Below are 25244 nucleotides of genomic sequence, written 5' to 3'. Positions count from 1 at the left end.
CTTTGAAAGATTCTTCAAGTGCAGTCGCAAAAACCATCAAGAGCTATGATGAAACTGGCTCTCATGAGAACCGCCACAGGAAAGGAAGACCCAGAATTACCTCTGCTGCAGAGGATAAGTTCATTAGAGTTACCAGCCCCAGAAATTGCAGGCCAAATAAATGCTTCACAGAGTTCAAGTAACTCACACATCTCAACATCAACTCAGAGGAGTTCAGTTCAGAGGAGACTGTGTGAATCAGGTCTTCATGGTCAAATTGCTGCAAAGAAACCACTACTAAAGGACACCAATAAGAAGAGACTTGCTTGGACCAAGAAACATGAGCAATGGACATTAGACTGGTGGAAATCTGTCCTTTGGTCTGATGAGTCCAAATTTGAGACTTTCGGTTCCAACCGCCATTGTCCTTGTCAGACACAGAGTAGGTGAACGAATGATCTCCGCATTTGTGGGGTTGCTTTGCTGGTGACACCGTCTGTGAATTATTTACAATATGTCGTGACATGACTATCATTAATGTGATGACTGTTATTTATCGAATAATTACCTACTATGTTTAATTGACACACGATTCAATTAAACAATTTCACAATTAATTCATTAGGAATATTAGGGCACCATGGGAAAAGTTTGTTTAAAGAGTGACCCTCTCCCGACTTAATCTAAAGATATATATAGATATCTCTTCCATCAATAAATAAATTATGAATTATTACATCTCGTTCTGAACACAGCATAATTCTTGATATCTGCACGAACGCTAGCCTAATTGATAAATCAGCGATACACAAACGAACTAAATCCTCACACAGAATACGTAAACACATACAGCACAGGTTATTGATTCCATACATAACACAATGATAACAGGTCCCTAGTGGACTAAAAAAACATGACCGTTTGGTTATGCAATGGAAGGGATGGGATGGGATGGGTAGGTAAGGAGAGGGGGAGACAAAGAGACAACTTATTGTACATACATTAGGAAACTACTCACTATACCCTCACACGCCAGAATATTTAGCACCCTAACAACCCCTCATTCGGATTACAAATGCAACGTATTTTTACGCATAGATGTCTTTCTCTGTAGTCTCTGTTGAAACCACTCAATCCGTCTATGGGGAGTAGTTTGGTGTGATTCTCTGGTTGTCCACCAGGGGTCAAAATGTCCTTAGTTATAGGCTTTTTTGTGTTGGAGTGTTCTTAGGATGGATACTTCAGGTGTACCACACGGTGGTGAGGGGGTAATGATCTACACTCTCGTCTTTGGTTGAATGTCCTAGACTACTGTACATACCCAGTTGCATACTGAATGTTTGGTCTAGTGTCTTTACCTTCTTCCATCGTCGAGCGTTTCAGAGGGTCTTAGCCACCGCTCCACGCTGTCTGATCTTGTAGTTTTGACCATTTCAGCGTGTGGACCACACCCTCACGTTCTCTGGTCTCAATGGTTGATTATTCAGGGTACAGCTAGGACTACTTTACATGCCGGCATGTTTTGGTCTAATGTAAATGTCGTTAGCGAGTCCTTTTAAGCACTCTGGTCGGAAAGGCGGTTCCATCATGTTGACATGAACTCTGAGCTCACGTGGGCGTCGCTACTGACTGGGCACAAGTTTCCATGTAACACAATTCTCATTTAGAAGGCTAAGAGTGGCTACTTTGAAGAATCTCAAATATATTTTGATTTGTTGAACAATGTTTTTGGTTACCACATAATTCCATATGTGTTATTTCATAGTTTTGACATCTACAATAATTCTACAATGTAGAAAATAGTACAAATAAAGAAAACCCCTTGAGTAGGTGTGTCCAAACTGTTGACTGCTACTGTATGACCTTCTCTATCTAGTGCAGTTGGAACAGTGGTCGGTTGTGAGTGAATATATCGATGTCCTCTATGTTGTTCGTTTATACGATGGGACTGAATTTAAATGTGGATGGGATCCTTTTAATGGAAGGTGATGCAAAAGGATAAAGGTCCAACCTGGATGGACAATAAAGTTATATTCTATCCCTAACCTGGATGGACAATAAGGTTATATTCTATCCCTAACCTGGATGGACAATAAAGGTATATTCTATCCCTAACCTGGATGGACAATAAAGTTATATTCTATCCCTAACCTGGATGGACAATAAAGTTATATTCTATCCCTAACCTGGATGGACAATAAAGTTATATTCTATCCCTAACCTGGATGGACAATAAAGTTATATTCTATCCCTAACCTGGATGGACAATAAAGTTATATTCTATCCCTAACCTGGATGGACAATAAAGTTATATTCTATCCCTAACCTGGATGGACAATAAAGTTATATTCTATCCCTAACCTGGATGGACAATAAAGTTATATTCTATCCCTAACCTGGATGGACAATAAAGTTATATTCTATCCCTAACCTGGATGGACAATAAAGTTATATTCTATCCCTAACCTGGATGGACAATAAAGTTATATTCTATCCCTAACCTGGATGGACAATAAAGTTATATTCTATCCCTAACCTGGATGGACAATAAAGTTATATTCTATCCCTAACCTGGATGGACAATAAAGTTATATTCTATCCCTAACCTGGATGGACAATAAAGTTATATTCTATCCCTAACCTACTGCCAAATGTATGATCATACTAGAGAGACATATTTCCCTCAGATTACCCAGACCTTAGAAAACAAATAAACTCCCATATTTATTTGGTGAATCACAGCAGCAAGATGTGCCCTGTTGCCACAAGAAAAGGTCAACCAGTGAAGAACAAACACCATTGTAAATACAACCCATATTTATGTTTATTTATTTTCCCTTTTGTAGTTTAACTATTTGCACATTGATACAACACTGTATATAGACATAATATAACATTTGAAATGTCTTTATTCTTTGAAAACTTCTGTGAGTGTAATGTTTACTGTTAATTTCCAAATGGTTTATTTCCCTTTTGTTTGCCTAATTCACTTTCTTTGGCAATGTAAATATACACCGAGTACACCAGACATTAGGAACACCTTCCTAATATTTAGTTGCACCCTCCCACCTCCCTTTGCCGTCAGAACAGCCTCAATGTGACAGGGCATGGACTCCGCAAGGCGTTGAAAGCGCTCCACAGGGATGCTGGCCCATGTCGACTCCAATGTTTCCTACAGTTGTGTCAAGTTGGCTGGATGTCCTTTGGGTGGTGGACCATTCTTGATACACACAGGAGACTGTTGAGTGTGAAAAACCCAGCAGCGTTGCAGTTCTTGACATAGTCAAACGGGTGTGACAGGCACCTACTACCATACCCTGTCCAAAGGCACCTACTACCATACCCTGTCCAAAGGCACCTACTACCAGACCCTGTTCAAAAGGCACCTACTACCATACCCTGTTCAAAAGGCACCTACTACCAGACCCTGTTCAAAGACACCTACTACCAGACCCTGTTCAAAAGGCACCTACTACCATACCCTGTTCAAAGGCACCTACTACCAGACCCTGTCCAAAGGTACCTACTACCATACCCTGTCCAAAGGCACCTACTACCAGACCCTGTTCAAAGGCACCTACTACCAGACCCTGTTCAAAGGCACCTACTACCAGACCCTGTTCAAAGGCACCTACTACCAGACCCTGTTCAAAGGCACCTACTACCAGACCCTGTTCAAAAGGCACCTACTACCATACCCTGTTCAAAAGGCAGCTACTACCATACCCTGTTCAAAGGCACCTACTACCATACCCTGTTCAAAAGGCACCTACTACCATACCCTGTTCAAAGACACCTACTACCAGACCCTGTTCAAAGGCACCTACTACCATTCCCTGTTCAAAGGCACATACTACCCTGTTCAAAGGCACCTACTGCCATACCCTGTTCAAAGGCACATACTACCCTGTCTTTTTACTGTTGTTTTATTTCTTTACTTACCTATTGTTCACATAATACCTTTTTTGCACTATTATTAAAGCCTGTAAGTAACTATTTCACTGTAAGGTCTACTACACCTGTTGTATTCAGCATTTCACTGTAATGTCTACTACACCTGTTGTATTCAGCATTTCACTGTAAGGTCTACTACACCTGTTGTATTCAGCATTTCACTGTAAGGTCTACTACACCTGTTGTATTCAGCATTTCACTGTGAGGTCTACTACACCTGTTGTATTCAGTATTTCACTGTAAGGTCTACTACACCTGTTGTATTCAGCATTTCACTGTGAGGTCTACTACACCTGTTGTATTCAGCATTTCACTGTGAGGTCTACTACACCTGTTGTATTCAGCATTTCACTGTGAGCTCTACTACACCTGTTGTATTCAGCATTTCACTCTGAGGTCTACTACACCTGTTGTATTCAGCATTTCACTGTGAGGTCTACTACACCTGTTGTATTCAGAGCACGTGACAAATAAACATTGATTTGATTTATTCTTAATGTGTTGTACACTCAGTGTATGTTTTCCATGCCAATAAAGCCCATTTGTCGAGAGGGAGTGAGAGCGAATTGAATAGAATAGAGAGGGCGTACCTGAAAGACGATGATCATGGTGAGGAAGAGATAGATGGCAGACAGCACAGGTGACAGCTCGGCTCCTTCAGGACTAAGGACATCAAACACGGGTCTCTTATCTCCGTACTGATACATCCACAAGCCATGACCTAACACAACAAGGTCAAAGGTCATTATAGACTAACTACATCCACAACCCTGGATAATCAACAGGTCAATTACGTCAAATCAATTAAATCAAATTCAGGTCAGGTCAGCTAGAAAAGATGTGGCCTTGTTACAGGCTGTTATGTATATATTCTAGGTCCATGTTTGTGGTCTTGTTACAGGCTGTTATGTATATATTCTAGGTCCATGTTTGTGGCCTTGTTACAGGCTGTTATGTATATATTCTAGGTCCATGTTTGTGGTCTTGTTACAGGCTGTTATGTATATATTGTGTGTTACAGGGAGGAAATCCTCCTCCCTCATGTGGTACCCTTCCTGCAGGCTCATGTTACTTTTGATTTTGAGCCCCCCCATTGTTCAGGGACAAAATCAATCACTGCTCAGTTTAGGTCTCAGTTATTTGAAAGTCAGTTAAGAACATTCTTATTTTCAATGACGGCCTAGAAACAGTGTGTTAACTGCCTTGTTCAGGGGCAGAACGCCAGATTTGAACCTTGTCAGCTCGGGGATTTGAACTTGCAACCTTTCGGTTCCTAGCCCAACGCTCTAACCACTAGGCTACCCTGCCTCCTCTACACTCTAACCACTAGGCTACCCTGCCACCTCTACGCTCTAACCACTAGGCTACCCTGCCTCCTCTACGCTCTAACCACTAGGCTACCTACCTCCTCTACGCTCTAACCACTAGGCTACCTACCTCCTCTACGCTCTAACCACTAGGCTACCTGCCTCCTCTACGCTCTAACCACTAGGCTACCCTGCCTCCTCTACGCTCTAACCACTAGGCTACCTACCTCCTCTACGCTCTAACCACTAGGCTACCTACCTCCTCTACACTCTAACCACTAGGCTACCTGCCTCCTCTACACTCTAACCACTAGGCTACCTGCCTCCTCTACGCTCTAACCACTAGGCTACCTACCTCCTCTACACTCTAACCACTAGGCTACCTGCCTCCTCTACGCTCTAACCACTAGGCTACCTACCTCCTCTACGCTCTAACCACTAGGCTACCTGCACCCTCTACGCTCTAACCACTAGGCTACCTACCTCCTCTACACTCTAACCACTAGGCTACCTGCCTCCTCTACGCTCTAACCACTAGGCTACCTGCCTCTACTCTAACCACTAGCTACCTACCCTACCACCTCTACAATCTAACCACTAGGCTACCTGCCTCCTCTACACTCTAACCACTAGGCTACCTACCTCCTCTACGCTCTAACCACTAGGCTACCTACCTCCTCTACACTCTAACCACTAGGCTACCTACCTCCTCTACGCTCTAACCACTAGGCTACCTACCTCCTCTACGCTCTAACCACTAGGCTACCTACCTCCTCTACGCTCTAACCACTAGGCTACCTACCTCCTCTACGCTCTAACCACTAGGCTACCTACCTCCTCTACGCTCTAACCACTAGGCTACCTGCCTCCTCTACGCTCTAACCACTAGGCTACCTACCTCCTCTACGCTCTAACCACTAGGCTACCTACCTCCTCTACGCTCTAACCACTAGGCTACCTACCTCCTCTACGCTCTAACCACTAGGCTACCTACCTCCTCTACGCTCTAACCACTAGGCTACCTACCTCCTCTACGCTCCTAACCTCTAACCACTAGGCTACCTACCTCCTCTACACTCTAACCACTAGGCTACCTGCCTCCTCTACGCTCTAACCACTAGGCTACCTGCCTCCTCTACGCTCTAACCACTAGGCTACCTGCCTCCTCTACACTCTAACCACTAGGCTACCTACCGCCTCTACACTCTAACCACTAGGCTACCTACCTCCTCTACACTCTAACCACTAGGCTACCTGCCTCCTCTACACTCTAACCACTAGGCTACCTGCCTCCTCTACGCTCTAACCACTAGGCTACCTACCTCCTCTACACTCTAACCACTAGGCTACCTACCTCCTCTACACTCTAACCACTAGGCTACCTAACCACTCTACCCTCCGCCTCTACACTCTAACCACTAGGCTACCTGCCTCCTCTACACTCTAACCACTAGGCTACCTACCTCCTCTACACTCTAACCACTAGGCTACCTACCTCCTCTACGCTCTAACCACTAGGCTACCTACCTCCTCTACGCTCTAACCACTAGGCTACCTACCTCCTCTACACTCTAACCACTAGGCTACCTACCTCCTCTACACTCTAACCACTAGGCTACCTGCCTCCTCTACACTCTAACCACTAGGCTACCTACCTCCTCTACGCTCTAACCACTAGGCTACCTACCTCCTCTACACTCTAACCACTAGGCTACCTACCTCCTCTACGCTCTAACCACTAGGCTACCTACCTCCTCTACACTCTAACCACTAGGCTACCTACCTCCTCTACACTCTAACCACTAGGCTACCTGCCTCCTCTACACTCTAACCACTAGGCTACCTGCCCCTCTACGCTCTAACCACTAGGCTACCTACCTCCTCTACACTCTAACCACTAGGCTACCTGCCCCCTCTACACTCTAACCACTAGGCTACCTACCGTCCTCTACACTCTAACCACTAGGCTACCTGCCTCCTCTACACTCTAACCACTAGGCTACCTACCTCCTCTACACTCTAACCACTAGGCTACCTACCTCCTCTACGCTCTAACCACTAGGCTACCTACCTCCTCTACGCTCTAACCACTAGGCTACCTACCTCCTCTACACTCTAACCACTAGGCTACCTGCCTCCTCTACACTCTAACCACTAGGCTACCTGCCCCCTCTACGCTCTAACCACTAGGCTACCTACCTCCTCTACACTCTAACCACTAGGCTACCCTGCCCCCTCTACACTCTAACCACTAGGCTACCTACCGTCCCTAGACTCTAACCACTAGGCTACCTGCCTCCTCTACACTCTAACCACTAGGCTACCTACCTCCTCTACACTCTAACCACTAGGCTACCTACCTCCTCTACGCTCTAACCACTAGGCTACCTACCTCCTCTACGCTCTAACCACTAGTCTACCCTGCCTCCTCTACACTCTAACCACTAGTCTACCTACCTCCTCTACGCTCTAACCACTAGTCTACCTACCGCCTCTACACTCTAACCACTAGGCTACCTACCTCCTCTACGCTCTAACCACTAGGCTACCTGCCTCCTCTACACTCTAACCACTAGGCTACCTGCCTCCTCTACACTCTAACCACTAGTCTACCTACCGCCTCTACACTCTAACCACTAGGCTACCTACCTCCTCTACACTCTAACCACTAGGCTACCTACCTCCTCTACACTCTAACCACTAGGCTACCTGCCTCCTCTACACTCTACCCACTAGTCTACCTACCGCCTCTACACTCTAACCACTAGGCTACCTACCTCCTCTACACTCTAACCACTAGGCTACCTGCCTCCTCTACACTCTAACCACTAGGCTACCCTGCCCCCTCTACACTCTAACCACTAGGCTACCTACCTCCTCTACACTCTAACCACTAGGCTACCCTACCGCCTCTACGCTCTAACCACTAGGCTACCTACCTCCTCTACACTCTAACCACTAGGCTACCCTGCCGCCTCTACGCTCTAACCACTAGGCTACCTACCTCCTCCACGCTCTAACCACTAGGCTACCTACCTCCTCTACACTCTAACCACTAGGCTACCTACCTCCTCTACACTCTAACCACTAGGCTACCTGCCCCCTCTACACTCTAACCACTAGGCTACCCTACCGCCTCTACACTCTAACCACTAGGCTACCTACCTCCTCTACACTCTAACCACTAGGCTACCTACCTCCTCTACGCTCTAACCACTAGGCTACCTACCTCCTCTACGCTCTAACCACTAGGCTACCTGCCTCCTCTACACTCTAACCACTAGGCTACCTACCTCCTCTACGCTCTAACCACTAGGCTACCTACCTCCTCTACGCTCTAACCACTAGGCTACCTGCCTCCTCTACGCTCTAACCACTAGGCTACCTACCTCCTCTACGCTCTAACCACTAGGCTACCTACCTCCTCTACGCTCTAACCACTAGGCTACCTACCTCCTCTACGCTCTAACCACTAGGCTACCTACCTCCTCTACGCTCTAACCACTAGGCTACCTACCTCCTCTACGCTCTAACCACTAGGCTACCTACCTCCTCTACGCTCTAACCACTAGGCTACCTGCCTCCTCTACGCTCTAACCACTAGGCTACCTACCTCCTCTACGCTCTAACCACTAGGCTACCTGCCCCCTCTACGCTCTAACCACTAGGCTACCTACCTCCTCTACACTTTAACCACTAGGCTACCTGCCTCCTCTATGCTCTAACCACTAGGCTACCCTACCACCTCTACAATCTAACCACTAGGCTACCTGCCTCCTCTACACTCTAACCACTAGGCTACCTGCCTCCTCTACACTAACCACTAGGCTACCCTACCACCTCTACACTCTAACCACTAGGCTACCTGCCCCCTCTACACTCTAACCACTAGACTACCCTACCGCCTCTACACTCTAACCACTAGGCTACCTACCTCCTCTTGTTGGAACCACTTGGCTACCTGCCTCCTCTACGCAACCACTAGGCTACCTACCTCCTCTACGCTCTAACCACTAGGCTACCTACCTCCTCTACACTCTAACCACTAGGCTACCCTACCGCCTCTACGCTCTAACCACTAGGCTACCTACCTCCTCTACACTCTAACCACTAGGCTACCCTGCCGCCTCTACGCTCTAACCACTAGGCTACCTACCTCCTCCACGCTCTAACCACTTGGCTTTCCTCTACACTCTAACCACTAGGCTTACCTCCTCTACACTCTAACCACTAGGCTTGCCCCTCTACATCTAACCACTAGGCTACCCTACCGCCTCTACACTCTAACCACTAGGCTACCTACCTCTCTACACTCTAACCACTAGGCTACCTACCTCCTCTACGCTCTAACCACTAGGCTACCTACTTCCTCTACGCTCTAACCACTAGGCACCTATCCTCTACGCTCTAACCACTAGGCTACCTACCTCCTCTACGCTCTAACCACTAGGCTACCTACCTCCTCTTTGGGGAACTAGGCTACCTACCTCCTCTACACTCTAACCACTAGGCTACCTGCCTCCTCTACACTCTAACCACTAGGCTACCTGCCCCCTCTACGCTCTAACCACTAGGCTACCTACCTCCTCTACACTCTAACCACTAGGCTACCTACCTCCTCTACGCTCTAACCACTAGGCTACCTACCTCCTCTACACTCTAACCACTAGGCTACCTACCTCCTCTACACTCTAACCACTAGGCTACCTGCCTCCTCTACACTCTAACCACTAGGCTACCTGCCCCCTCTACGCTCTAACCACTAGGCTATTCCTCTACACTTCCACTAGGCTACCCTGCCTTCTACACTCTAACCACTAGGCTACCTACCGTCCCTACACTCTAACCACTAGGCTACCTGCCTCCTCTACACTCTAACCACTAGGCTACCCTACCTTCTACACTCTAACCACTAGGCTACCTACCTCCTCTACGAACCACTAGTCTACCTACCTCCTCTACGCTCTAACCACTAGGTACCCTGCCTCCTCTACACTCTAACCACTAGTCTACCTACCTCCTCTACGCTCTAACCACTAGTCTACCTACCGCCTCTACACTCTAACCACTAGGCTACCTACCTCCTCTCACGCTCTAACCACTAGGCTACCTGCCTCCTCTACACTCTAACCACTAGGCTACCTGCCTCCTCTACACTCTAACCACTAGTCTACCTACCGCCTACACTCTAACCACTAGGCTACCTACCTCCTCTACACTCTAACCACTAGGCTACCTACCTCCTTCACTCTAACCACTAGGCTACCTGACACTCTACCCACTAGTCTACCTACCTCCTCTACACTCTAACCACTAGGCTACCTACCTCCTCTACACTCTAACCACTAGGCTACCTAATCCTCTACACTCTAACCACTAGGCTACCTGCCCCTCTACACTAACCACTAGGCTACCTAGATCCTCTACACTCTAACCACTAGGCTACCTACCTCCTCTACGCTCTAACCACTAGGCTACCTACCTCCTCTACACTCTAACCACTAGGCTACCCTGCCGCCTCTACGCTCTAACCACTAGGCTACCTGCCTCCTCTACACTCTAACCACTAGGCTACCTGCCTCCTCTACACTAACCACTAGGCTACCCTACCACCTCTACACTCTAACCACTAGGCTACCTGCCCCCTCTACACTCTAACCACTAGACTACCCTACCGCCTCTACACTCTAACCACTAGGCTACCTACCTCCTCTACACTCTAACCACTAGGCTACCTGCCTCCTCTACGCTCTAACCACTAGGCTACCTACCTCCTCTACGCTCTAACCACTAGGCTACCTACCTCCTCTACACTCTAACCACTAGGCTACCCTACCGCCTCTACGCTCTAACCACTAGGCTACCTACCTCCTCTACACTCTAACCACTAGGCTACCCTGACCTCTACGTCTAACCACTAGGCTACCTACCTCCTCCACACTCTAACCACTAGGCTACCTACCTCCTCTACACTCTAACCACTAGGCTACCTACCTCCTCTACACTCTAACCACTAGGCTACCTGCCGCCTCTACACTCTAACCACTAGGCTACCTACCGCCTCTACACTCTAACCACTAGGCTACCTACCTCCTCTACACTCTAACCACTAGGCTACCTACCTCCCTCTACGCTCTAACCACTAGGCTACCTACCTTCCTCTACGCAACCACTAGGCTACCTACCTCCTCTACGCTCTAACCACTAGGCTACCTACCTCCTCTACACTCTAACCACTTACCTACCTCCTCTACACTCTAACCACTAGGCTACCTGCCTCCTCTACACTCTAACCACTAGGCTACCTGCCCCCTCTACGCTCTAACCACTAGGCTACCTACCTCCTCTACACTCTAACCACTAGGCTACCTACCTCCTCTACGCCTAACCACTAGGCTACCTACCTCCTCTAACCTAACCACTAGGCTACCTACCTCCTCTACACTCTAACCACTAGGCTACCTGCCTCCTCTACACTCTAACCACTAGGCTACCTGCCTTCTACACTCTAACCACTAGGCTACCTACCTCCTCTACACTCTAACCACTAGGCTACCTACCCCTCTACACTCTAACCACTAGGCTACCTACCGTCCCTAGACTCTAACCACTAGGCTACCTGCCTCCTCTACACTCTAACCACTAGTCTACCTACCTCCTCTGTCTAACCACTAGGCTACCTACCTCCTCTACGCTCTAACCACTAGGCTACCTGTCCTCTACGCTCTAACCACTAGTCTACCCTGCCTCCTCTACACTCTAACCACTAGTCTACCTACCTCCTCTACGCTCTAACCACTAGTCTACCTACCGCCTCTACACTCTAACCACTAGGCTACCTACCTCCTCCTGCTCTAACCACTAGGCTACCTGCCTCCTCTACACTCTAACCACTAGTCTACCTGCCTCTTGCACTCTAACCACTAGTCTACCTACCTCCTCTACACTCTAACCACTAGGCTACCTACCTCCTCTACACTCTAACCACTAGGCTACCCTGCCTCCTCTACACTCTAACCACTAGGCTACCTGCCTCCTCTACACTCTACCCACTAGTCTACCTACCGCCTCTACACTCTAACCACTAGGCTACCTACCTCCTCTACACTCTAACCACTAGGCTACCTGCCTCCTCTACGCTCTAACCACTAGGCTACCTAGTCCTCTACACTCTAACCACTAGGCTTACCTGCCTCCTCTACACTCTAACCACTAGGCTACCTACCTCCTCTACGCTCTAACCACTAGGCTACCTGCCTCCTCTACACTCTAACCACTAGGCTACCTGCCTCCTCTACACTCTAACCACTAGTCTACCTACCGCCTCTACACTCTAACCACTAGGCTACCTACCTCCTCTACACTCTAACCACTAGGCTACCTACCTCCTCTACACTCTAACCACTAGGCTACCTGCCTCCTCTACACTCTAACCACTAGGCTACCTGCCCCCTCTACGCTCTAACCACTAGGCTACCTACCTCCTCTACACTCTAACCACTAGGCTACCCTGCCCCCTCTACACTCTAACCACTAGGCTACCTGCCGTCCCTAGACTCTAACCACTAGGCTACCTGCCTCCTCTACACTCTAACCACTAGGCTACCTACCTCCTCTACACTCTAACCACTAGGCTACCTACCTCCTCTACACTCTAACCACTAGGCTACCCTACCTCCTCTACACTCTAACCACTAGGCTACCTACCTCCTCTACACTCTAACCACTAGGCTACCTACCTCCTCTACACTCTAACCACTAGGCTACCTACCTCCTCTACACTCTAACCACTAGGCTACCTACCTCCTCTACACTCTAACCACTAGGCTACCTACCCCCTCTACACTCTAACCACTAGGCTACCTGCCTCCTCTACACTCTAACCACTAGGCTACCTACCGCCTCTACACTCTAACCACTACCCTACCTACCTCCTCTACACTCTAACCACTACCCTGCCTCTGTTGTTGGATGTTGTTTAACATTCATAGCAATATTTACACCTGTTAAGTTTGCTGAAAATAAACGCAGCTCACAGTGAGGACGTTTGTTTTTTTTGTGTTTGTTGCGGAGTTTAATATCGTCCCGTATGTTGGAAGTCTTTGAAAAACAGGAGTCCGTTTTGTAGAGGACATCCTCTACGTGCCAATAGATTTCCACAGGACTGTCTGACTTAAACCCCCTTCAGCTCTTTGGGGAACGTAGTTTACCTCACAGCGATACGTACCGATAGCAGAGAACAGGCACATGACCAATAGGATGACGACACACCAGCCCACGTCCACGTTCATCTGTTTCTCCAGTTTACTGCGTTTGTAGCGCGGGCCATTGTTGTTCAGCATGGCTTTAGTCTCATGACCTACAACACAACTGGCTGTTAACATTCAGTTCATACAGGACAGGGCTAGAATCCACAAAGTAGCTCAGAGTAGGTGCTGGTCTCAGATCAGTTGTCCTTCTAGATCGTAATGAATAGGATTATATGGACAGATCTTAGATCAGTTGTCCTTCTAGATCATAATGAATAGGATCATATGGACAGATCTTAGATCAGTTGTCCTTCTAGATCATAATGAATAGGATCATATGGACAGATCTTAGATCAGTTGTCCTTCTAGAGCATAATGAATAGGATTATAGGGACAGATCTCAGATCAGCACTCCACCTCAGACACTATGGATATGGAGCCAGACAGGGTGTGAAACAGAGACTCCCTCCTCTCCTTGCTCGCTTCTAAACCCCATTGGAGGAGATGATCGGTCAAGGTCGCGCCTCTCAAACCCTTTTCGTCCAATGTGTTTTGAGAAGGACGTGAGAGGATGAGAGGAACTGAGGAAAGACTAATTTGAGAGAGAGCCAGGGTGTTTATCGGGCTCCTTGACCGTGTCCTCCAATGCATTGTGATTGGGAGGTAAGGAGGTAAGGAGAAAGGAAAGAGCCGGGGTGTTTACCTGCATAGATGACGATCCCCACACACTCCTCTGTATTGCGGATGGTACAGCCCCTCAGCAGCAAGTTGTCTTTGTACAGACCATCTCTCCTTCCACTGCGATGGGTACTGATCACAGAACAGATACAGGACATTCAATATCACTGGATGACTAGGAGACACAAAATGTACATATGATCAATTCATCTAGAATAATCTGCATGTTATAAAAAGACCTTCAACAGATACTGTAGGGAAATCAACACGTAACATTCCTCTGAACTCAGACCACGTGTGTGTGTGTGTGTGTGTGTGTGTGTGTGTGTGTGTGTGTGTGTGTGTGTGTGTGTGTGTGTGTGTGTGTGTGTGTGTGTGTGTGTGTGTGTGTGTGTGTGTGTGTGTGTGTGTGTGTGTGTGTGTGTGTGTGTGTGTGTGTGTGTGTTGCACTGAACAGCTCGATAGATCTTCATGCTGCAATGCATTGTGGTCTTTCCTTAGAAGGCACTTAACACTGTAGAGACTGTAGTAGTCAGGAACTCTATAGAAGCTGTAGTAGTCAGTAAGTCTATAGAGGCTGTAGTAGTCAGTAACTCTATAGGGGCTGTAGTAGTCAGTAACACTATAGAGGCTGTAGTAGTCAGTAACTCTATAGGGGCTGTAGTAGTCAGTAACACTATAGAGGCTGTAGTAGTCAGTAACACTATAGAGGCTGTAGTAGTCAGTAACACTATAGAGGCTGTAGTAGTCAGTAACACTATAGAGGCTGTAGTAGTCAGTAACACTATAGAGGCTGTAGTAGTCAGTAACACTATAGAGGCTGTAGTAGTCAGTAACACTATAGAGGCTGTAGTAGTCAGTAACACTATAGAGGCTGTAGTAGTCAGTAACACTAGAGGCTGTAGTAGTCAGTAACACTATAGAGGCTGTAGTAGTCAGTAACACTAGAGGCTGTAGAGGTAACTCTATAGAAGCTGTAGTAGTCAGTAACACTATAGAGGCTGTAGTAGTCAGTAACACTATAGAGGCTGTAGTAGTCAGTAACACTCTATAGAGGCTGTAGTCAGTAACACTATAGAGGCTGTAGTCAGTAACACTATAGAGGCTGTAGTCAGTAACACTATAGAGGCTGTAGTCAGTAACACTATAGAGGCTGTAGTCAGTAACACTATAGAGGCTGTAGTAGTCAGTAACACTATAGGGGCTGTAGTAGTCAGTAACACTATAGAGGCTGTAGTAGTCAGTAACATTCTATAGAGGCTGTAGTCAGTAACACTATAGAGGCTGTAGTAGTCAGTACCAGTATAGAGGCTGTAGTAGTCAGTAACACTCTATAGAAGCTGCACCGCAGCCTGCCTGCCTGCCTCCAACACCACAGCCTGCCTGTCTCCAACACTCCAGCTTGCATGCTTGCCTACAGCCTGCCTCCAACACTACAGCCTCCAACACTACAGTATCCAACACTGCCTAACACTACAGCCTAGCCTGCCTGCCTGCCTCCAACACTACACAGCCTGCCTGCCTCCTGTGCCAACACTACAGCCTGCCTGCCTCTCCAGCCTGCCTGCCTGCCTGCCTCCAACACTACAGCCTCAACACTACAGCCTGCCTCCAACACTACAGCCTGCCTGCCTCCAACACTACAGCCTGCCTGCCTGCCTCCAACACTACAGCCTGCCTGCCTGCCTCCAACACTACAGCCTGCCTGCCTGCCTCCAACACTACAGCCTGCCTGCCTGCCTCCAACACTACAGCCTGCCTGCCTCCAACACTACAGCCTGCCTGCCTGCCTCCAACACTACAGCCTGCCTGCCTCCAACACTACAGCCTGCCTGCCTGCCTCCAACACTACAGCCTGCCTGCCTGCCTGCAACACTACTGGTGGTGGTGGTAATGGTGGTAGTAATGGTGGTGGTGGTAATGGTAGTAGTAATGGTGGTGGTGGCGATGGTAGTAAAGGTGGTGGTAATGGTGGTATTAATGGTAGTGGTAATGGTAGTAATGGTAGTGATGGTGGTGGTGGCAATGGAAGTAGTAATGGTAGTAATGGTGGTGGTAATGGAAGTAGTAATGGTAGTAATGGTGGTGGTAATGGTAGTAGTAATGGTGGTGGTAATGGTAGTAGTAATGGTAGTAATGGTGGTAATGGTAGTGGTAGTAGTTATGGAAGTAATGGTGGTGGTAGTGGTAGTAGTAATGGTGGTGGTAGTGGTACTGGTAGTAGTAATGGTGGTAATGGTAGTGGTAGTAGTTATGGAAGTAATGGTGGTGGTAGTGGTAGTAGTAATGGTGGTGGTAGTGGTAGTAGTAATGGTGGTGGTAATGGTAGTAGTAATGGTAGTAATGGTAGTGGTGGTAATGTTAGTGGTAGTAGTTGTGGAAGTAATGGTGGTGGTAGTGGGTAATGTAGTAATGGTAGTAATGGTAGTGGTAGTAGTTATGGAAGTAATGGTGGTGGTAATGGTAGTAGTGGTGGTAATGGTAGTAGTGGTGGTAATGGTAGTAATGGTGGTAATGGTAGTGGTGGTAATGTTAGTGGTATTAGTAATGGTGGTGGTAGTGGTAGTAGTAATGGTGGTGGTAATGGTAGTAGTAATGGTAGTAATGGTAGTAATGGTGGTGGTAATGGTAGTAATGGTAGTAATGGTAGTAATGGTAGTAATGGTAGTAGTAATGGTGGTGGTAATGGTAGTAATGGTAGTAATGGTGGTGGTAATGGTAGTAGTAATGGTAGTAGTAATGGTAGTAATGGTAGTGGTGGTAATGTTAGTGGTAGTAGTTGTGGAAGTAATGGTGGTGTGTAGTAGTAATGGTAGTAGTAATGGTGGTGGTAATGGTAGTAGTAATGGTGGTGGTAATGGTAGTAGTAATGGTAGTAATGGTGGTGGTAATGGTAGTGGTGGTAATGTTAGTGGTAGTAGTAAAGTAATGGTAGTAATGGTGGTGGTAGTAGTGGTAGTACTAATGGTAGTAATGGTAGTAGTAATGGTAGTAATGGTGGTGGTAATGGTAGTAGTAATGGTAGTAATGGTGGTGGTAATGGTAGTGGTGGTAATGTTAGTGGTAGTAGTAAAGTAATGGTAGTGGTAGTAGTTATGGAAGTAATGGTGGTGGTAGTGGGGGTGATGGCAATGTAGTATTAATGGTAGTAGTGGTGGTGGTAATAGTAGTGGTAATGATAGTGGTGGGAGTGGTAATGATAAAGGTAGAAGTGGTAGTGGTGGTGGTGGTAGTGGTGATGGTGGTAGTGGTGGTAGTTATAGTGGTGGTAGTGATGGTGGTGATGGTAGTGATCGTGGTGGTGGTAGTGGTGGTAGTGATATTAGTGGTAGTGATAGTGGTAGGGGTGATAGTAGTGGTAGTGGTGGTGGTGGTAGTGATAGTGGTAGGGGTGATAGTAGTGGTGGTAGTGATGGTGGTGATAGTGGTGGTAGTGATGGTGGTGATAGTGGTGGTAGTGATAGTAGTGGTGGTAGTGATAGTGGTGGTGGTAGTGGTGGTAGTGATATTAGTGGTAGTGATAGTGGTAGGGGTGATAGTAGTGGTAGTGGTGGTGGTAGGTGATAGTGGTAGGGGTGATAGTAGTGGTGGTAGTGATAGTGGTCATAGTGGTGGTAGTGGTGGTGGTGATAGTGGTGGTAGTGATAGTAGTGGTGGTAGTGATAGTGGTGGTAGTGATAGTGGTGGTGGTGATAGTGGTGGTGGTAGTGATAGTGGTGGACAGTGATAGTGGTGGAGATAGTGGTGGTAGTGGTGGTGATGGTAGTGATAGTGGTAGTGATAGTGGTGGTAGTTGTGGTAGTGGTAGTTGTGGTAGTGGTAGGGGTGGTAGTGATAGTGGTGGTGGTGATGGTGGTGATGATGGTAGTGATAGTGGCGATAGTGATGGTGGTGGTAGTGGTAATAGTGGTGGTGATGGTAGTGATAGTGGTAGTGGTGATAGTGATAGTTTTGGTAGTGAAAGTGGTGGTAGTGATAGTGGTAGTGGTGATAGTGGTGGTGATAGTGGTGGTGTGATAGTGGTGATAGTGGTGGTGGTGATGGTGGTGGTGATAGTGGTGGTAGTGGTGGTGGTGATAGTGGTAGTGGTGGTGATAGTGGTGGTGATAGTGGTGGTGATAGTGGTGGTAGTGATAGTGGTAGTGGTGGTGGTGATAGTGGTGGTGATAGTGGTGGTGATAGTGGTGGTGGTAGTGGTGGTAGTGGTGAGTGGTAGTGGTGGTGGTAGTGGTGATAGTGGTAGTGGTGGTGGTGATAGTGGTGGTGATGGTGATAGTGGTGGTGATAGGTGGTGGTGGTGGTAGTGGTAGTGGTGGTGGTGATAGTGGTAGTGGTGGTGGTGATAGTGGTGGTAGTGGTGGTAGTGATAGTGGTAGTGGTGGTGGTGATAGTGGTGGTGATAGTGGTGGTGGTAGTGGTGATAGTGATTTTTGGTGGGTAGTGATAGTGGTGGTGGTGATAGTGGTGGTGATAGTGGTGGTAGTGGTGGTGGTGAGTGGTGGTGGTAGTGGTGGTAGTGGTGGTGGTAGTGGTGGTGGTGATAGTGGTGGTGATAGTGGTGGTGGTGATGGTAATGGTAGTGGTGATAGTGATAGTGGTGATAGTGATAGTTTTGGTAGTGGTAGGGGTGGTAGTGATAGTGGTAGGGGTGGTGGTGATAGTGGTAGGGGTGGTGGTGATAGTGGTGGTGGTGATGGTAGTGGTGATAGTGATAGTGGTGATAGTGGTAGGGGTGGTGGTGATAGTGATAGTTTTGGTAGTGGTAGTGGTGATAGTGATAGTGGTAGGGGTGGTGGTGATAGTGGTGGCAATGGTAGTGGTTATGGTGGTAATGGTAGTGGTTATGGTGGTAATGGTAGTGGCACCCTATTGCCTATATAGTGCACAGGGTCAAAAGTAGTGCACTACTGTATATAGGGAATAGGGTGCCACTTGAGACAAAGCCAGTGTGCGGGTCAGAAACATCCATTCCTTCAGTTAGTTTGATTCCAGTTCCGAATGAACTTTTAACCACCATCATCTCTGCACAATGCAGAAAGAGCAACTGGAACGGATAACCAGATGTAATTCATTATGATTAAATGCAGCTCACCGAAGTCATTTTTATCCATATGATGTCTATCAATATTAAAATAACCTCTCTCTGTAATAAAAAAGACAAGGCACGATGAAGAAGAAGAGTAGGAGAAGGTTGTATAAACGTAAGAGAATGAAGGCGTACTCACATGTAGCCACGGAACCTGGCCAGGTCATTGTTAGGCTTCTCACATTCTATGACACTGTTGTATGTGGAGGGGTCAAAATCACAATCCTGTAGAACAATACACATTTTACTTAGCAATTCTGTCCTTTATTAAAAACATACATATATTTTTATTTTACCTTTATTTAACCAGGCAAGTCAGTTAAGAACATATTCTTATTTTCAATGACGGCCTAGGAACAGTGGGTTAACTGCCTGTTCAGGGGCAGAACGACAGATTTGTACCTTGTCAGCTCGGGGGTTTGAACTCGCAACCTTCCGGTTATTAGTCCAACGCTCTAACCACTAGGCTACGCTGCCGCCCCATATATATATATGCATGTCTATTCATCAATAAACCACATCTCTTCTGTAGGTCATTTAATTTTCATTGATTTCTAAAAAGGAATCCTAAATGTGTACAAGTGAGAGTGAGATCGAGGCGGAGTCGTCAGAACCAGGGAAAACAGGCCTGTAATTCACAAAGAGTCCTAGAGAAGGAGTGCTGATCTAGGATCAGGTACTCCCTGTCCATATAATCATATTTCTTATGATCCCAGATAAAAACTGATCCTAAATCAGCACTCATACTCAGACTGTGAATACAGCCCCTGGTCTCTCAGATGGTAAATGTTACATAGGGTAGAATGAGCAAACAATAAAGCTATTGTCAGTGTACCGACAAGCTTGTCAAAATGCAACGCTAGTCTGTGTGGAATGTTGGTTAACATGGACAGCATCATTAGGTTCTAGAATCTTCATGACAAAGGTCAGAGGTCGACTCTATGGTTACTTCTTAAAAGGCCCAGTTTAGTCAAAAATGTGATTTGCCTGTGTCTTATATACAGTATATTTCCACACTAAGGTCGGAGTAATAGTGTGAAAATGACAATGCCCTTGTTTAGTGTAAGAGCTGTTTGAAAGGACTACCTGAATTGTCAGCCTGTTTTGGTTGGATGGAGTTTTCGCTTGCCTGGTGACATCACCATGCGGTACATTTTTAATAGACCAATAAGAAAGAGTTGTCAAACTGTGCCAATAACAGCTCGTTTTCATTATTTCCCCTTCCCACTCAGACCACTTCCAGACAGTCCAAGCAAGAAAAAAACTATTGCTTGAGAAATTGCTCTTTGCTAAGAAGGGGCGGGTCAAAAGAAGTGCTCCGTGTAGGGAACAGGGTACCATTTGGGATGTAGTCTCTTCATCACATTGGAGGAGTGAGCTACAGTCAACTCCCAAACAAATCATATTTTAGTTATGACGAGAGAATACAGGTGGATGTGGACATGTTATTTTGGATGACGGTAATCGGCCAAATGACCACGGGCATCGTAATACCCATTCAAATGCTCCGGACTGCATGTAAAATGGGATTGAAACCAAATGATGTCATAATGGGCGGACAGGCGGCCAGCGTGAGTGTACCGAAGCAGGAAGTCAAATCCATGCTGTGATTTGTTGATTCAACTCAACGAACATTACATTGGACGAGCCACACCACATTTTTTTTTTTTTTATCACTTGAATGAACATTCTACATTACCATGGAAATGATTGCATCACAATACCAGGCAGCCATTGAGCTTGTACCCATGAGTTTACCAGGCAAATGTCCAGGGTTAGAGGTTACAACTTTCACGCCCATTCTATTCATTCTATTTCTGTGTGTGTTGCGGCTACTGCTGCATTGTGGGGCACATTGCCTATGCCGCGGAAGACGTGTTTCCTTGTTTCAGCAAGGAGAAACAAAGTTTCATCAAGGTGTTAAAATCCATTCCAATTTAATTTGTCACATGCTTGTTAAACAACAGGTGTAGAGTAACAATGAAATGGTACTGACAGGCCCTTCTCAACACTGCAGAGAGAAAAATAATCATAAACAACATAGTTATATACAGGAAGTACCAGGTAATAACATGGTTATATACAGGAAGTATCAGGTAATAACATGGTTATATACAGGAAGTCTCAGGTAATATCATGCTTGGTAAACAACAGGTGTAGAGTAACAATGAAATGGTACTGACAGTCCCTTCTCAACACTGCAGAGAGAAATAATATAGAAAAATAATCATAAACAACATGGTTATATACAGGAAGTACCAGGTAATAACATGGCTATATACAGGAAGTACCATGTAATAACATGGCTATATACAGGGAGTACCAGGTAATAACATGGCTATATACAGGGAGTACCAGGTAATAACATGGTTATATACAGGAAGTACCAGGTAATAACATGGTTATATACAGGAAGTACCAGGTAATAACATGGTTATATACAGGAAGTCTCAGGTAATAACATGGCTATATACAGGTAATAACATGGTTATATACAGGGAGTACCAGGTAATAACATGGCTATATACAGGGAGTAACATGGCTATATACAGGGAGTACCAGGTAATAACATGGCTATATACAGGAAGTACCAGGTAATAAAATTGCTATATACAGGGAGGACCAGTTAATAACATGGCTATATACAGGAAGTACCATGTAATAACATGGTTATATACAGGAAGTACCAGGTAATAACATTGCTATATACAGGGAGTACCAGGTAATAACATGGCTATATACAGGGAGGACCAGGTAATAACATGGCTATATACAGGGAGGACCAGGTAATAACATGGCTATATACAGGGAGTACCAGGTAATAACATGGCTATATACAGGGAGTACCAGGTAATAACATGGCTATATACCCAGAGTACCAGGTAATAACATGGCTATATACAGGGAGTACCAGGTAATAACATGGCTATATACAGGAAGTACCAGGTAATAACATGGTTATATACCCAGAGTACCAGGTAATAACATGGCTATATACCCAGAGTACCAGGTAATAACATGGCTATATACGGGTAGTACCAGGTAATAACATGGCTATATACTGGGAGTACCAGGTAATAACATGGTGATATACACGGTACCGAATCGATGTGAAGGGTTATGAGGTAGATATGTACATATACTGTAACTAGGAATCAAGTGATTAAGCAACAGGATAGATAATAATAATAATAATAATAATATATATGCCATTTAGCAGACGCTTTTATCCAAAGCGACTTACAGTCATGTGTGCATACATTCTACGTATGGGTGGTCCCGGGAATCGAACCCACTACCCTGGCGTTACAAGCGCCATGCTCTACCAACTGAGCTACAGAAGGACCAATACACAGCAGCATGTGATGAGTCAACAGGATAGAGTCAACAGGATAGATACACAGTAGCAACAGAGTATGTGATGAGTCAACAGGATAGATACACAGTAGCAGCAGCATGTGATGAGTCAACAGGATAGATACACAGTAGCAACAGCATGTGATGAGTCAACAGGATAGATACACAGTAGCAGCAGAGTATGTGATGAGTCAACAGGATAGATAATACACAGTAGCAGCAGCGTGTGATGAGTCAACAGGATAGATAATACACAGTAGCATATGTGATGAGTCAACAGGATAGATAATACACAGTGGCATATGTGATGAGTCAACAGGATAGATAATACACAGCAACAGCGTATGTGATGAGTCAACAGGATAGATAATACACAGTAGCAACAGCGTATGTGATGAGTCAACAGGATAGATAAACAGTAGCAGCAGCATGTGATGAGTCAACAGGATAGATAATACACAGTAGCAGCAGCGTGTGATGAGTCAACAGGATAGATAATACACAGTAGCAACAGCGTATGTGATGAGTCAACAGGATAGATACACAGTAGCAACAGCATGTGATGAGTCAACAGGATAGATAACACAGCATGTAGCAACAGGATAAATACACAGTATGTGATGAGTCAACAGGATAGATACACAGTAGCAACAGCATGTGATGAGTCAACAGGATAGATAATACAACAGTAGCAGGATAGATACAGCGTGTGATGAGTCAACAGGATAGATAATAAAAGCATATGATACAAGCTAGATTATACACAGTAGTTTGGGCACAGATAGATAATAAAAAGTACAAGCTCAAGTTGTTTGGGCACAGACCTGGATAGTAAGACAGAACTCTGCAGGCTAACTCCGCACCCTATGGCAGTTCTATCTTGTCGGAAAATGTTATAGGGATGGACATTTCAGGGTTTTTGGTGGTCTTCCTAAACCAGGATTCAGACATGGTTAAGACATCCGGGTTGGAAAAGTGTGCTAAGGCAGTGAATAAAACAAACTTAGGGAGTAGGCTTCTAATGTTAATATGCATGAAACCAAGGATTTTACGGTTACAGAAGTCAATAAATGAGAGCGCCTGGGGAATGGGAGTGGAGCTAGGCACTGCAGGGCCGGATTCACCTCTACATCACCAGAGGAGGAGTAGGATGAGGGTACGGCTAAAGGCTATAAGAACAGGTTCTTACAAGTCCTGAATTACGTCCACAGCATAGATCCAGGATTCCCTTCCTGGTGAAACAGTTTGACGCGTTTCTTATCCCACTTTCTACTCTGAAAGGCACATTGTCAATAATCTATAGTCAAATTTGATCTCATTAAACAATATTAAATCCTCATGGGAGGAGGAACTGGGCGAAGAAATATCTGATGAACTATGGGAAGGGGCACTCAAAAGGGTATAGAGCTCTTCTATATACGCGCTTGACACGGTCTCATTCAATGCTAAATTTACAAGGATGTGAACCCTAATTGTGTACAATGTAATCCTACTAATCACATACACATGTTTTGGTGTTTCTCTTCTCTTGTTGGTTTCTGGAAAGACATCTTTAACACACTCTCAGAATTAAGCGGCACACAGACTGAGCCAGACCCTTTCATTGCACTATTTGGGGTTTCCTTACCCACAATACAACTGACCAAAATGAACAACTGCCTTTGTCACTTTGATTGCGAGACGATTCATTTTTCTTTTTTTCTTTTACCTTTATTTAACCAGGCAAGTCAGTTAAGAACAAATTCTTATTTTCAATGACGGTCTAGGAACAGTGGGTTAACTGGTCTAGGAACAGTGGGTTAACTGGTCTAGGAACAGTGGGTTAACTGGTCTAGGAACAGTGGGTTAACTGGCCTAGGAACAGTGGGTTAACTGGCCTAGGAACAGTGGGTTAACTGGTCTAGGAACAGTGGGTTAACTGGTCTCAGAACAGTGGGTTAACTGGCCTAGGAACAGTGGGTTAACTGGTATAGGAACAGTGGGTTAACTGGTCTAGGAACAGTGGGTTAACTGCCTGTTCAGGGCCAGAACGACAGATTTGTACCTTGTCAGCTCGGGGATTCGAACTTGCAACCTTTCGGTTACTAGTCCAACGCTCTAACCACTAGGCTACCCTACCGCCTCTACACTCTAACCACTAGGCTACCCTACCACCTCTACACTCTAACCACTAGGCTACCCTACCACCTCTACACTCTAACCACTAGGCTACCCTACCACCTCTACACTCTAACTAATATATCACTAGCCACTTTAAACAATGATACCTTATATAATGTTACTTACCCTACATTATTCATCTCATATGCATATGAATATACTGTACTCTACATCATCGACTGCATCCTTATGTAACACATGTATCACTAGCCACTTTAACTATGCCACTTTGTTTACATACGCATCTCATATGTATATACTGTACTCGATACCATCTACTGTATGCTGCTCTGTACCATCACTCATTCATATATCCTTATGTACATATTCCTTATCCCCTTACACTGTGTATAAGACAGTAGTTTTGGAATTGTTAGTTAGATTACTTGTTGGTTATCACTGCATTGTCGGAACTAGAAGCACAAGCATTTCGCTACACTCGCATTTAACATCTGCTAACCATGTGTATGTGAC

General features: G+C 45.8%; 1 protein-coding gene across 1 annotated transcript in view; it reads right to left on the bottom strand.

Annotated features, from left to right (window-relative positions):
* atp10a (ATPase phospholipid transporting 10A) overlaps positions 1 to 25244 on the bottom strand; it is a 139859-nt gene that overhangs the window by 82708 nt on the left and 31907 nt on the right. Inside the window, 4 exon segments of the mRNA XM_046299581.1 lie at positions 4524 to 4654; positions 13468 to 13599; positions 14193 to 14299; positions 19393 to 19478. Coding sequence (XP_046155537.1) covers positions 4524 to 4654; positions 13468 to 13599; positions 14193 to 14299; positions 19393 to 19478 — 456 coding nt within the window.

The sequence above is a fragment of the Oncorhynchus gorbuscha genome, linkage group LG02, assembly GCF_021184085.1.
Source record: "Oncorhynchus gorbuscha isolate QuinsamMale2020 ecotype Even-year linkage group LG02, OgorEven_v1.0, whole genome shotgun sequence".
Classification (NCBI taxonomy): domain Eukaryota; kingdom Metazoa; phylum Chordata; class Actinopteri; order Salmoniformes; family Salmonidae; genus Oncorhynchus; species Oncorhynchus gorbuscha.
This window is presented reverse-complemented; position numbering and strand designations above follow the sequence as displayed.